We start from the raw sequence: 15,023 nt of genomic DNA, 5'->3' as shown, positions 1-15,023 counted from the left end.
CAATTCATGCCAAATGCTTTGTTTAATTCGTTGCAGCTGTTTAAGTGTTTTATGGATTCTTTGCACAGCCAAAGACTGAAATAAATAAATCACAAATCTTTCCCTACTGTTATGAGATCTTAATATAAAGTCAAAACATACAGATGCTACAATAACTCACCCCATGTCGCACAGGGGCTTGAATAGGGAGCATAGCTGTAATGTATTATCAATGTTGTGTTTCAAGTCTTTTTCTCCAGCCCTTGGAGACATCTCCAACTGTTAGGACATTGTACGTTTGGTAAATCTCAAATTGCAACAAACACTTCAGGGTCATGCGAAAGACCTGAAAGATTTGTATTGATGTTAACTGGCTGGTTAACCAATAGCGTATTGATATTTAACCATGTTGGCTTATTTTGCAGAAAAGTACTTTGCAAACAAACTCTGGCTTTTGAAACATCTTTAATGTGTAACACTCCACTGTAGTTGTAAAGAACAAATGATTTGGGAGTATGTTAATGCTTAAACTACAGATATTAATACAATCATTAAACTGGCATATCCCTTTTTCTACAGACCACATGACTCTGTCCCACTTGAACCGACTGCTGCCCATGCCATCTTTATTGATTTGTGAGCTCGACTGTGTTGCGCAACGTCCAAACAGACAGGGGGCCATTATACATGATTTGGCATCAAATTCAAATCCTCCCATATTCATTCAGCGGTATAAATGTGGTGAGCAGCAACTCTGTGCACACTTCAGGCCGGAACAGGGGTTTGCTGTTACCAACTGATAAGTTCTCTAACTGAAACTGGGAAGAAGAGATGGCCCCTGGCAAGAAGGTGAGTAAAACATGCACACCAGATTTCACTTGGTTTCTTAGAAGTTGGAGGGAATATATATCCCCAAGATCTAGTTCCAATCAAAATTGTTCATTCTTGCAAGTGGTTTGTGATATAGCTAGACTAAAGCGGTCACTGCTGGAGAGTCTCAGACAAAAAACAGTGTTTATCTTCTTTGCAACTTTGAACTGCAGCTTCTTTCACATAAACCCTTACAAAACATACATTTATCTATTGTAAAATGTTTAATTTACAGCAGAACTGTACGACATCAAATAGTCTTCTGTATTACTTTAAATCACATGCATTGTGTCTGTTTGGTGTGTTGGAAGTTGTTTATCTTCCTTTTGTATTTGTTGACAAATTAAGACTTCACAAACATCAGGATTCTTTTTTCAAACCATTCAGTGTAAAGCTATGCTGATCTGATATGCTTGTTTCCCTCTGCACTCCCAGGGTATCCTTGATCGTCTGAATGCTGGGGAGGTGGTGATTGGCGACGGTGGCTTTGTGTTTGCTCTTGAGAAGAGAGGCTATGTGAAGGCCGGGCCATGGACTCCAGAGGCTACTGTCACACACCCGGAGGCTGGTAGGTAAAGCAGTGCATACACACAGTGTATCTGACACTACATGCAGAGGGCACCTTGCCAGGGCTAAAAGACTTAAAATGACCAATTTGTGTGTTTCCGTCAGTGCGGCAGCTACACAGGGAGTTCCTGAGGGCAGGTTCTAATGTCATGCAGACATTCACCTTCTACGCCAGCGATGACAAACTGGAGAACAGGGGTCAGAGCTTAAAAATCACTGTGAGTACCGAGCTAGAGCACCCCTGTGCAAGTCCTGCAAATTCTAGTTTACTCCACACTGATTTATGTATAAACATGATGTGATTTGCAATGATCATCAACAGCACGCCTTATTCTTTCAGGGAGCACAAATCAACGAGGCAGCCTGTGACCTGGCACGAGAAGTAGCCAGTGAAGGAGACGCAATAGTCGCTGGTGGAGTGTGTCAGACTCCATCCTATCTGAGCTGCAAGAGTGAGACAGAAGTGAAGGCCATCTTCAAGAAACAGCTGGAGGTGTTCTTGAAGAAGAATGTGGATTTCCTGATTGCTGAGGTGGATTCATGTCATGCTATTTCATAGATACTTCAATGCATGTGAAATATAATTAGTAGAGCAAATAATCATTCGGTGGGGTTGGTGTTGTTTTTGTCATTGCAGTACTTTGAGCATGTTGAAGAAGCAGAGTGGGCTGTGCAGGTGCTGAAGACCAGTGGAAAGCCAGTGGCTGCTTGCCTGTGCATCGGACCAGATGGAGACATGCACGGTGTCTCACCTGGAGACTGTGCTGTCAGGCTGGTGAAGGCCGGTATGTTTTAAATGTACTACTCGATTTAGTTTCCCTGCTTAAAAGTCAGCTGTGTTATCTGAGACTCCGTAAAGCATTTCATCTTTTCTCCAGGCGCCCAGATTGTGGGAATCAACTGCCACTTTGACCCTGAGACCTGCGTTAAGACTGTGAAGATGATGAAGGAGGGAGTGGAGAAGGCGCGGCTGAAGGCTCACTACATGGTGCAGCCTCTGGCATACCACACCCCAGACTGCAGCTGTCAGGGATTCATCGATCTGCCTGAATTCCCCTTCGGTAATATGTTTGTCTTGGATATAAATTTAGGTGACAGTTGTGTATGTGGCAAATTTTCACACTTGTCTTTTTTTTTTTCTCAGCCTTGGAGCCCAGGATCCTGACCCGCTGGGATATGCACGCATATGCCAGAGAGTCCTACAAGGCTGGCATCCGCTACATTGGGGGCTGCTGTGGGTTTGAGCCTTACCACATCCGGGCTATAGCAGAGGAGCTGGCATCTGAGAGAGGGATAGTTCCTCCAGCCTCAGAGAAACATGGAATGTGGGGTGCTGGTCTAGAGATGCATACCAAACCCTGGGTCAGAGCCAGGTAAACCAGCCAAAATATTGATTATACTTAAATGCACCCATATAAGTCATTTTATAAGGTATCTATGTGTAACCTGTATCTTTTTGTCCTCCAGGTGTCGTCGTGAATACTGGGAGCACCTCGCTCCCGCATCCGGACGTCCCAAGTGCCCGTCCTTGTCCACACCCGAAGGCTGGGGTGTGACCAAGGGCCATGCTGAGCTCATGCAGCACAAAGAGGCTACCAGCAGCCAGGAGATGAAGCATCTGATGGAGATGCAGAAGAAGGCCAAGTCATCTGCATGAGCAAGACGGAGCGAGAAAACTGAGGCACCCATACCTACATTTTATCAACAAGAGAGCGACTGGGGAAGGACTCAAGTCTTTCCTGGTTTGGTTGGGATGTAAAAAGCAATGGTACCAGCAAGAATATTACTGTGTAAACCCCCAACAATAAACCTGAGTTTGTCAACTATGCTAATGTGTTTTCATTTGGGAATAAGCACTATTTGTTTTGCAACAAACCTCTTTATAAAGTCTTATACCATAAATACAAACCCCAATTCCAATGAAGTTGGAACGTTGTATAGAACGTGAATAAAAACAATGATTTGCAAATCCTTTTCGACCTATATTCAATTGAATATAATACAAATACAACATATTGTGTTTTTTTGTATGTCACATACATTTCACATATGCACTGACTTTGGACTGGCTTGATAAAACTGGCTCCAAACGATCAAGTTATGCATCTGTCTAGTCAGGGTCCGAAAAACAGAAACACACAAACAAGGACAGCCACCACACCACAAAAACTATAACTAACAGGGACACTCACAATACTCTCATTCAGCTAGGGAGGGGAGCGAGTCAATATTGCAGTTGTGTAACTTGCCCTTGCCAATCAGAGCAGCCCTACTTTGACCCCTCCCCAGCTCCAGAGAGATTTAAGGTGGCCTGCTGCTCCCGTCTAATGCAGTCAGGGATCCCCACAACTGAAGGATTATGGCACCAGTGAAGAAGGTAAGAGTGCACTTTTGTCTAAAGTAAGAGTGTGTTATTGAGACAATCCTGCAGAATATGGACGGAGGAAAATAGTTATGTGGACTTAAAATGTCTGTTATGTGTTATTGTATTGAGCTGCAAACTAAATAATGGTATATATCCGGCTTTATTTGCCTAGGTTTTCAGATATTTGTGTCTAAGACCATGACCATATTTGTCTGGTGCGTATTCTGGGCAGAGGGATATAGTATTCCTAAGGCATCTTCTGCACAACTGGCATATCAGGTCAGATGTCGCTGACCAATTAACCTTCAAGCTGTTCAGGTAGACATAACACCAGTAAAACTGCTATATGTAGTTATAATGTGTACTGAAAAACAACCTGACAAAAACACTTACGGCCCCCTCGCTATCAAAGAATTACTCAATAAACCAGTTTTACCTTTTAGACAAATATAACCATTATGATTATAACTCATTTAAAGGGACTTTTGTTTTCAGTCGTGAGGAGCAGAGCAGCTGTTGTCAGACATGTGCAGCTGTCTTCATGAATCATTGTCATTGAGAGAGGATGTAGCATATTTTTTCCAGTTTCTTTATTCCTCTGGCCTAATTAAACAGAGTCAATCTGATCAGAGCCATTGTGATCTACAAGAGTTATTCTAGAAGCTCATCACCAGCATAATATCCATAGTTATTCTACATGATGAAGTTGATATTTACTTTTTATGACAGGGAATCTTGGAGCGTCTTGATGCTGGGGAGGTTGTGATCGGCGATGGAGGTTTTGTGTTTGCTCTGGAGAAGAGAGGCTACGTAAAGGCCGGCCCCTGGACACCTGAGGCCGCCGCAGAGCACCCTGAAGCAGGTGACAAGACAAACTATCCACCAGCTTTTCATTTCAACTCAAAATAATCCTCGGCATGTGTTACCTGCATATCACTTTTCCTTATGCATTATACTGTATTTTACAGTTAAGATGGTTTTTCTTATGCTTGCCTTAACATGCGATCCTATTTGCTTAATGATTTCAGTGCGACAGCTGCACAGGGAGTTCCTGAGGGCCGGGTCCAATGTCATGCAGACATTCACCTTCTACGCCAGTGATGACAAACTGGAGAACAGGGGCAACAAGCTCTCCTTCACTGTAAGTTAAAGGGGCATCACAGCACTTCCTTAGGAATAAACAGAATATCCTGCATGTGGCGCACATTGAAAACAGTGACTCAAACAAACAAACAACTATGTTAATCACAGGGGGAAAAAATCTGATGAATTGCCCATTAGCAGTAATAAAAAAAACAGTAATCTCAATGTGACCTTTTTCATTTAAATATGTCTTTATGTGCATCGGGGTTGTCTTTTTGATTCTCCCGTTAATTGATTATATTTTGGCTCTGTTCTGCAGGGAGCTCAGATCAACGAGGCCGCCTGCGATCTGGCCCGTGAGGTTGCCAACGAGGGCGACGCTCTGGTTGCCGGAGGAGTTTGTCAGACTCCATCCTACCTGAGCTGCAAGAGTGAGACAGAGGTGAAAGCCATCTTGAAGAAACAGCTGGATGTGTTTGTGAAGAAAGATGTCGACTTCCTGATTGCTGAGGTAGGGATGAAAACTGAATTCATTCCTTGTTTTTTTGCATTTTTCCTGGATGTTATGAAAATGCTGGTGTCATTGTCCTGCAGTACTTTGAGCATGTTGAAGAGGCTGTGTGGGCCGTGGAAGTGCTGAAGGAGACAGGAAAGCCCATCGCTGCTTGTCTTTGTATCGGACCAGATGGAGACATGCACGGTGTCTCTCCTGGAGATTGTGCCGTCAGGCTGGTCAAAGCAGGTGAGTTCAGTGTTCTTTAATTCAACCATAACTTGTTCATGAATAGTTATAAGACAAGCATTAGAGATTTAGCTTTGAGCTTGTTCATATCAAGCATATCCAATCTTCACATGACCTCTCTGCAGTGTGACTAGGCAGGGCCAGATTTCTAACTAGACGCAAGATAAGACACAACTGTTTGTAGACTCTTGGTATTATTTATTAACAACTGACATAAGCCTACATGCCAAAACCTTTTTAGCAGTTGCTATGTTGTGTCACCACCAGCATCAAAATGATTACCATTAAAGGAAACCAGCCAAATGCGAAATGTGTTATAGATTTAACCAAAACCTTCTACCACAGTTGTCGCCGTCTCCGTCACGTGTTCTTTTTTTGTTCATCTGTAACAGTCGGCTAACATAAATTCACATTCTTTTGTAGGAGCTCAGATTGTAGGAATCAACTGCCACTTTGACCCCATGACCTGCGTAAAAGCTGTCAAGATGATGAAGGAAGGAGTGGAGAAGGCCGGTCTGAAGGCTCACTACATGGTGCAGCCTCTGGCATACCACACCCCAGACTGCAGCTGTCAGGGATTCATCGACCTGCCAGAATTCCCCTTTGGTAATAATATATCAATAATATATCATATCACGCATGAAATTATATCATAGACATTTTATACCTAAAATCAAAATATATATTTTTCCTCTGACCTGTTATGCTGTTTATCAATCATAATTGTTTTGGTGTGAGTTGCCTTGTGTCGAAGATATCGGCTAAACAAATTCTTGCTTTCTTTTTTTTATGAATGAATTTTTTGGGCTACCAGTGCCTTTAATATAGTGCAGTTCAGAAACGGGGAGACAGAGGGGAAGAAGCGCGGCAAAGGGACTCATCGCATGGGGACCCAGCTCTACCCACTGAGCTATAGGACTGCCCATGCTTTCCTTTAATATAAATAACTTAGACAGCACTCAGCTTGTGGTGCTCAAAGTGCCAAAAAATACATTTGAAAAACTTAACAGCAATGTCTTTCCAGTCTATCATGACCTATTATTCAAGATAATCCACAGACCCTGTTGGGAGAAGGTTTTTTAGTTTTATGTAACCAAACCTGCCAACCGTATACGCGCACAGAATGGAGTGAGCATCTACTCGTGGACGAGACGCTAATGACAGCTGGAGATGTTAACATAAATGGGGCCTCTTTGGCTGAGCTGTAACGTTAGATCGCTCGGGAAAGCTTCTCGTCCACGAATAGATGCACACTTTTTTCTGCATAGTGATACACATGGCTGATGTTAAGACAATATATGGATCTGCTCAGATCAGGGTCTGAGGATTATCTTGAGTAACCGGGTCGTGATTTCTGTAAAGAGCCATTTTTGGGGGGATATTCAAATGTATTTTTTGTTGCTTCAAGCAACACCAGCAAAGTGCCACTTAGTTCCAATATATTTAAGAGAAGGCATACATTTCTACGGTCTACATCTCCAAAACTCTGCAACTCTCACCAAAACAAACTTAATCAATACATAGTGGTACAGGTCAGACAAAAATATGTCTTTTTCATTTTGGGGCTAACTCTGCCTTTAAAAAAACCGTTTTCCCAGTGAACACACAGATACAGAAATACATATTTTTACCAATAGCAACCGATTAGGAATAAATTGCATATAAATCTTCTGTTAGGTCTGGAGCCCAGGATCCTATCCCGCTGGGACATGCACGCGTACGCCAGAGAGGCCTACAATACTGGCATCCGCTTCATTGGAGGCTGCTGTGGATTTGAGCCTTACCACATCAGGGCTGTTGCAGAGGAGCTGGCCCCCGAAAGAGGTTTCCTCCCAGAAGCTTCAGAGAAACACGGCAACTGGGGTGCTGGTTTGGAGATGCACACCAAGCCCTGGGTCAGAGCCAGGTAAGAGGCAACTTTTCATCCTTCACTTAATATCACCAGTATGCACCTGAACTTATTCAATTGTGAAAAATATTAAGTTCCAATGGGTATGACTTCTTGTGTCCTATAGAGCCCGTCGTGACTACTGGGAGAATCTGAAGCCAGCCTCTGGTCGTCCTCAGTGTCCCTCTATGTCTGTCCCTGATGGCTGGGGTGTTACCAAGGGCCACTCTGACCTCATGCAGCAAACAGAGGCCACCTCTAAGGACCAACTCAAACAGCTGTTCGACAGGTCAAAGTGCCATTGAGTCTCTCTCTGACAGCTGGCAGCATGCCTGGGTTAAACAGCCATGCAGCTACACAGTGGTGTGCATTATCTGTAGCAGTGCTGCACTTAGCAAGCTTAATGTCAGGGGTCAAATCTTCAATTGAGACCATCACAGTTCTGTGCAATCTGTTGATTGTAAAGCTGAAGTTGATGTGTCGCCACAGTGGGGTCTCAAGTTATGTGACAACCCATGTTAAGATTGGGACCTTTTTGTTTTCCATAATTCTGGACCAGTTTGTTTAATAAAATCTAATCTAATAAAGTGTGAATTGGCCATTTGATGGTTCATGTGTGGTTTCTTGCAGTGGATTGGTGGGTGGTGGGTGGATGTTTATCAGTTTGATCATTGGTAGTTATGTGACAATCATGACCATGCACACACACATGTATCTTGGAAAAAGCTGTGCATGAACATACAACCTAAAAATGTTGAAAAAAAGAAAAGTTTCAGGCCAATAAGTACAATTTAATGATTACATCCATAATAGTGAGGTCACATTGAACAACATACTTTTATGTGTTTCACTAAAGTCTGCAGTATATCATGTCACACAATAAACGTGGCATAGCATTTCAAAATGTTCGGATCTCCCACTGGGGTTTAAGGGTTGGAAATGGTGTTTATAAATATGAATTACACAGGAGTAAAGCAGGGGTGTCCAAACTGTGGCCTGGGGTCAAATTCGCCCCATTGTCCATTTTGAATCGGCCGCCAGCAAATTCAAAATGTATAATGGAATATGGCCCACAAATGAAACTTGTGCTTGTCTTAAGATGTAGTTCTTAAATATATATTTAAACATGTATTACACAGTAGTATTCATGTGTTAACGATCCCAATGTCAAATAAATTCCGTAATTTAAAGTTGAAAATATTTTCTAACAAATCTTAGTTGACAAAAAAAAAAAGCCCAATAACTTATTCGTATAACAAGCTTGAAATAGACCCTTCATATTCCCCCTTATTATAACCAATCTGAGGCTTCTGTTTTAAGGAATAAGCTGCCAACAAAATACCTTAAACCCGATGGAGAGCTGTGATGTACGCTTTTTATTTTTTATTTATTAAAGCATATTCAAGTATCAAGCATCATTTACCTACATTTGATTGATTGTGTTAACTTATAACTTAACCTATAAGGCGAATATACCTCACCTCTAGTGAGTGGCCCAGCCCTTCGTAGGTTTTTCTGTATGTGGCCCTCTGAAAAAAGTTTGGACACCCCTGAATTAAAGACGCCACACATAGCAGGGTTAAAGGGTCATGCAATGAATAATGGATCCAGTAGATGGCGGTGTTAGGATTTTATGGACCATATTTGTGATCGCACTCACAAAGAGCCTTAAAGAAAAGATGCTCAACCAGCTAGCAGTTGTGGTAAGAATTTGGCATTGGGTTGCTTATTTAAAACGCTGTCCTTTATTCCTGTTATTCTACATTTTAGAATGAGCGGGCAAATCCACCAATATTGATGTGTTCTCGACAGTATTTTCTGTGGAAAGGCCATTCCTCTGGTTTTACTCTTCATAGAATCTATTCAGAAAACAGTTGCATGCAAGAGTTTTATGGCCCTTATGATGTCATCAAGGTATCTCTTCTTGTGCTTGGACATTTCAACATAAAGTTTGCATCACATAAAAGGAAAACTAACCATTCAGGGAGTGCCCAATGAAATTAAGCTATTACATTACGTAGCTAGTGTTACAGCATCTGACCCATTAAAGGGACAAAAAGTCCGGATATTCATCTTTGCTGCTTTGATGTTGATCTGTATTGATTGTTAAATGTTATTTTTAATATGTCCCTTATACATATTAAACATCATGGACGAGCATTATTTAATACCTATTTTTTTAGAGCGTTTTTAATTTATGTTGTAATTATTATGGGATGATTTTAAGTATAAATATCAATTACATTATGTCATTACTACTGCATGAGATAGTCTTGCTTTGACTTCCTAGTGCATGCCTCGTATATTTCCAGTTGGTGATACATCTTCTCCTATAAACGCTCTCTGCTACTTCCTCGTCGTTGATTGGACAGTCTTTGAGCAGTTGACCTTGTTATCCGGGTTTTTCTCCCCCAATGTGAAGTGAAATAAAATACAGGGTATGATATTTGCCTTTGACCTAGCACCGTAGTCTTGTTTTGACATGTTGTGGTATCACACAGAAAATACCATTGCCTTTTAATAGCTTTATGAATGAAAAAAAAGGCTTTTGAGCATCATCAAACCTCGACTGGTTTAGCTTTATAGCGGATTAAGGTGTTCTACTGGTCTATTTTTGTATTTCCTTTTTGACAGGAGGCTAACTCACTACCTTGGATGGGACGGCTGCAGTATGTCCTGAGGATTTGACCTCGCAGGACAATCACTGGGTGTACACGTCTATCGTCTGTGCGTACTAATCGTCAGAGTGGTAAAGATATTTAAGGCAAGTCCAATAAAATACTCACATTTAAGGTTAACTATTTATCTGAGTGTTTATCAAACGTTTTGACAAAATATATATTATTGCTGTATAGTCTAAAAATGAATCTTCTATTGGTGTCATTCATTTGGAGACAGTGAGAAGCATCTTAAACCCACACCGCATAAACAGCCTCCTCTGGACCACTCTTTGCATTATGGTATAGACCTCCCTGTTTCAAATGACAGTAGCGCCATCTTGTGGTGTGTTTCAGGGCTACAAGGAGCTTTTATTTTTATACCGGAAGTATAACTGTGAGGTCGTCATGGGAAGCAAAGTCAGCTCCAAAATGGCAGCGCCGGCCGCTCGAGTTATCCAGGTAACGTTGCTCCTAATTTATTGATTACTCTAAACATCACTGTGTAAAGCTTACATGAACTTTGTAAACTAGAAATGTCGCTTTTCTTCATGTGTTAACAGTAAAGGACTTAAAGAGGTGAGGCCTTTTTTAGGGTGACAAAACCATCGTACCCTTGTTGATGTCCTTGTTAAAGCGCAAAACACAGTGTGTTGAGAGAAACCGTAAAAAGGTTTTAATGATTATTAAAAACATGTCCCCATATTAGGATGTTGGCTCAATTTGTCACGACTGATTCTGATTAATTCAAGATGTAGATTACTCAAGTTACTACATGTAGTGGCATAACAACACAATATTTACATCTGAATTGTAGTGTAGTAGTATTACAAAGTAACATCAAATGGAAATACGTAGTCAAGTATAAGTACCTCAGAATTGTATTTAAGTACAGTACTTGAGTAAATGTACTTGGTAGCTTTCACCACTGCCTATGTTTATATTCCCAGAGAAAAGACTTAGTTGTGAGTTAGGACGGACACTTGTTGACAGTTAACATATTCAGTGACTTTACTTATTGTGCTTAATTCTCTCGCTCAATGACAAATATACTGTATTTGAAAGGTTTGTTTTTTGCATTTGTGTTCCAGTAGCTAGTGGTAAAATGTAAAGCAGCAGAAGTTAGATTTATGTTGGATATTGGGCAGACATTAACTCAGGACCCAGGGGCGTCTTTTTCCTCAGTACGTTTAGCTCACATCAGAGCCCTTGCTCTCAATACAGGCTTACACCTAAAGTACAAGACACACCTCTTTTTGTTAAATGTTAGTTAACTATCTGTTTTGTATACATATTTCCATGATAAGTCAGTAGTATATTTATGAAACAGCTTCCTATTTTTACATTTTAAATAGTAAAACAGAGTTTTGTAAAACAATGTTGGTGTAAAATAGAAAAAGCACAAAAATCCAATAAAACAGATGTCCTACTAGTCTAGTGTAGTAACCAATGCTGCTTTGATTTGATGTCAAATATAAAATAGAAGACAGACTTAAATTCAATAGAAAAGAGATGTGTTCTAATCGTCTAGTTTATTAATAAGGTCTAGTATGGATTGGGAGTCAATGTGTCATATAACATGAGAGCTATTGAAAAGAAATTAGGCTTGAACAAAACTGTCCTCTGACTGCTGACAGACTGTCAAACTGAGGAAAAAGACGCTGCTCGATCCTAGGCGGCTAGGCTATTTTAAAACCCTCTTGGATCAGCTAACCATGCATTGTCTTAATGCTGAAATCAGAGCTGTGTTTCTCAAGCTTATCAAAAGTTGAATTGTTGTAGAATAAACTAACTGACAGTATAAAGGATTTAAAATGAACACAGCTTCCATCGCTTTCAGTATCCCAGCAAACAAGTCTAGGGATAGGATCAGCATTTTTTTATTCAGTTTATTATTTTAATATCTTTTTGTTGATGAAAAACTTTTTTTTTTTAGTTTTGTGTTATACAGAACACAAAATAACTATATTTGGTGACAATGTACAGTGACACTGATATCGTGTAGTATTTGAGAAGCGAAGACCAGGGCAATTTTTCCTGCGTTATGACTTAATCAGTTTACAGAATCACCAAAACCATGTATCTGCCTGTGTTTATAGGGGTCCGCCACTTAAATACCCCAGTGCAGGGGTGTCCAAACTTTTTTCACCAAGGTCCACATACAGAAAAATTACGGAGAGCTGGGCCACTTATAGAGGTGAATATTGCCTCATAAATTAAGTTATAAGTTAGCAAAACAAATCAAATGTAGGTGAATAATGCGCAATATTTAAAAATGCTTTAAGGACAGAACAGCCTACATCCCGTCTCTCTTTAGGGGTTCATTTATTCTGTTGGCAGCTCATTCCTTAAAACAGAAGCCTCAGATTGCTGATAATAAGAGTGAATATGAAGGTTACATCTCAAGCTGGTAATAGAAATACATTATTTTTTTGTTTTATCAACTAAGATTTGTTAGAAAACGTTTTAAATTCTAAATGACTGAATTTATTTTAAATTGGGCTCATTAATATATGTTAACATATATATTTGAGAAGTACAATATAAGACAAGCAAAAGTTTAATTTGTGGGCCATATTGCATTATACTTTTAGAATTTGCAGAGGGCCGATTCAAAATGGCCTGCGGGCCGCATTTGGCCCCCGGGCCGTAGATTGGACACCCCTGCCCTAGTGCATCAAACTACCATTTCTTTAGAAAAAAAGATAAAATGTCGCTATCACCCAGGTGATCCTACTCTTTTCACTTCCTGTGAAAGACGAAAACAAATCTCTCCAGATTGGGGTGCATAATAATGTTTCGGTTCACAGACCTTTATCAGAATCAATAATCTGCAACAGTCTTATTGAAGATCTCAGCAGGGATACTGCAAAAGATCAGCAAAACAAAACCAGAACTATACAAATGCCTCATAATAAAATGTTAAATAATTGTTTAGTTTAGGGTTATTGGACATATCAATTCACAGACAAGTAATTATTAACAAAGCTGATTTAATGTCTATGTGTTAGCAGGCTATTCGGCCTCACGCACCTCTGATCAAGTTTCCAAACAGACAAGATTTCCCAAGGCCCAATGGTGAGTTTAAAGGTGAATAATGGTTGGATAGTTTACATGATGACTTTAATGTACATGGTGATATTCTGGGCCTATCTTATTGTTTCATGGTTTCTTTCTTTGTCCGTGAGTTATCAAGATAACATCTGGTTGCATTCACAGTAAAGCTGCAATCATTAAAAAAAATCTAGTTTTTTATACAGAATGATATCCAATGTTAGATTTGAATTTCAAACCACACCTTTTCCCAATAATGAACAGTTGTTGTTTTTTTACAATAGATTAATAAAATACTAAATGAGTATTATATTGGTCTATTGAGTTGGGTTTTATTCATAGTGAATCTTTCCTCTCCTTTTTTAGTTGAAGAAGTATTGAAAATGTTATCCGTTAACACTTCTCCACACAACGCTCCAGCGCCGCCTCCGGTACAAAGACCTCATGTACCTTTGACCCCGATCTCTGGCAAGGCGGACACCCTGGCCTCCATTCAGCTTCTCCCTGCGAGGTACCGCAGGAGACCCATGACGATGGAGGAAATGGACTACATCCAGGTGAGGGGCCAAACAGAACCCCTGACTTTAGACTATACACACAACAAGCTAGCCTTACGCCTTTGGTCTCAGTTAGAACAGAGGTTCTAAATGTTTTAAATCACAAGGACCCTTTACAAAACATAGAAACTACCAGGAACTCCCCATTTGTCCTTTGGAGTAATTTGATGTAGCCTACTTTTTTTACACTTCCACAGTTGAGTTTGTAAAAGAACCAGCCAAGAGAATGTATGAAACACATATTTAACATGTTTTGCAGGTATGGCGTTGTAGATTGGTTAGAATAGGTTTGATTATTTAAATCATTAAATAAGATAGCTTTTCAGGGACCCCCTGACATACTGTAGAGCCACAAACACTCTGAGAATTACATGACCTTTGTCCTTGAGTTAAAATAAACCTGCATAGTAACCTTTGGCCCTAAGTCTCCTATAGATTTTAACGGTTGCCTGCATTAGTACTGTAGTTATCCATAATCTGATGTTTCATTGCACTCTGAAATAAAAAGGTAGCCCATTATAGAGATATTACAATAGGAGGCAACATCTGAAAAAGTAAACCTTAATAAAGAAACTTGTTTTTATGCTTTTTTCTTCACAGCGTGGTGGACCAGAGTGACATGAAGCAACCTATTCACTGCAACCAAAGTCCTTATTTGTTGGAGATCGTTACGTGTCTTTAACTCTGTTTTTCAGCACCAGATAACCTATTGCCACACGAGACATGATGTAGAATAAAGTATTGAATAAAGCCTGTTATAATGTACATATGTTTATTTTAGATGTATTTGTATTTAAGTTCATAACTGAGGGATATCTTCATTGTATTACACACAGCTGAGCTTTAACAATAGCAGGTTTCCTTATTCACTAGGCACTGCACATATTCCCCACAGGCTTCTTGTTAAACCTTGGTTTTTACATTATACAGTAGCAGCTCATCTCAAGATTTTAGATTCTCTTGAGCTTCACTTGCAATACCACCACACCTTACTTGTAGCATGAGGCTCTAGTACATACAAGAAAAGTATACGCTTAATTTGCTTTTCTTTTCTTCCACTGCAATACATTGACCGATCCGTTTGTTAGAGTACATAAGGCTGAAGATACTGGATCAAGTTGCAAAAGTAATGAGTGAAATTGGTTTTCAGTTCATGTGAACTACTGCTGGATTTAAACTATTAAAGGAATATTGTATTTTATATGTGGTGTTCTTATCATGCTTGATGTAGATGCATTGACACAAAACAAGCAGAAGATAA

At 40.1% G+C, this 15,023-nt stretch overlaps 3 protein-coding genes across 17 annotated transcripts; all 3 read left to right on the top strand.

Moving 5' to 3' along the window:
* The first annotated feature begins 570 nt into the window (after nt 1–570).
* LOC134874286 (betaine--homocysteine S-methyltransferase 1-like) lies at nt 571–3,242 on the top strand. The gene is made up of 8 exons (XM_063898372.1): nt 571–828; nt 1,285–1,417; nt 1,522–1,634; nt 1,757–1,948; nt 2,054–2,201; nt 2,295–2,477; nt 2,561–2,789; nt 2,884–3,242. Exons 1-8 carry the CDS (start codon nt 811–813, stop codon nt 3,071–3,073), a joined length of 1,206 nt encoding a protein of 401 aa, XP_063754442.1. The 5' UTR covers nt 571–810; the 3' UTR covers nt 3,074–3,242.
* Nucleotides 3,243–3,579: 337 nt separating this feature from the next.
* On the top strand, nt 3,580–8,098 carry LOC134873351 (betaine--homocysteine S-methyltransferase 1-like). The gene is made up of 8 exons (XM_063896865.1): nt 3,580–3,793; nt 4,511–4,643; nt 4,810–4,922; nt 5,184–5,375; nt 5,459–5,606; nt 6,030–6,212; nt 7,284–7,512; nt 7,622–8,098. The coding sequence occupies exons 1-8, from the start codon at nt 3,776–3,778 to the stop codon at nt 7,797–7,799; spliced, it is 1,194 nt and encodes a 397-aa protein (XP_063752935.1). The 5' UTR covers nt 3,580–3,775; the 3' UTR covers nt 7,800–8,098.
* A 1,773-nt stretch (nt 8,099–9,871) lies between these two features.
* On the top strand, nt 9,872–14,963 carry kgd4 (alpha-ketoglutarate dehydrogenase subunit 4). Of its 15 annotated transcripts, none has more exons than XM_063896876.1 (6): nt 9,872–9,932; nt 10,129–10,258; nt 10,509–10,613; nt 13,163–13,241; nt 13,572–13,762; nt 14,363–14,963. In XM_063896876.1, the coding sequence occupies exons 3-6, from the start codon at nt 10,560–10,562 to the stop codon at nt 14,378–14,380; spliced, it is 342 nt and encodes a 113-aa protein (XP_063752946.1). In that variant the 5' UTR covers nt 9,872–9,932; nt 10,129–10,258; nt 10,509–10,559; the 3' UTR covers nt 14,381–14,963. The 15 variants fall into 15 exon arrangements, with proteins under 15 accessions (XP_063752946.1, XP_063752937.1, XP_063752951.1 ...); XM_063896867.1 differs by having other exon boundaries at nt 9,877–9,932; nt 10,393–10,613; XM_063896881.1 differs by lacking the exon at nt 9,872–9,932 and having other exon boundaries at nt 9,940–10,258; nt 13,166–13,229; nt 13,626–13,762.
* The last annotated feature ends 60 nt before the right edge of the window (nt 14,964–15,023 follow it).

Source organism: Eleginops maclovinus, chromosome 12 (genome assembly GCF_036324505.1).
Source record: "Eleginops maclovinus isolate JMC-PN-2008 ecotype Puerto Natales chromosome 12, JC_Emac_rtc_rv5, whole genome shotgun sequence".
In the NCBI taxonomy this organism is placed as follows: domain Eukaryota; kingdom Metazoa; phylum Chordata; class Actinopteri; order Perciformes; family Eleginopidae; genus Eleginops; species Eleginops maclovinus.
Note: the sequence above shows the minus strand (reverse complement) of the source record. Positions and strands in the feature narration are given on the sequence as shown.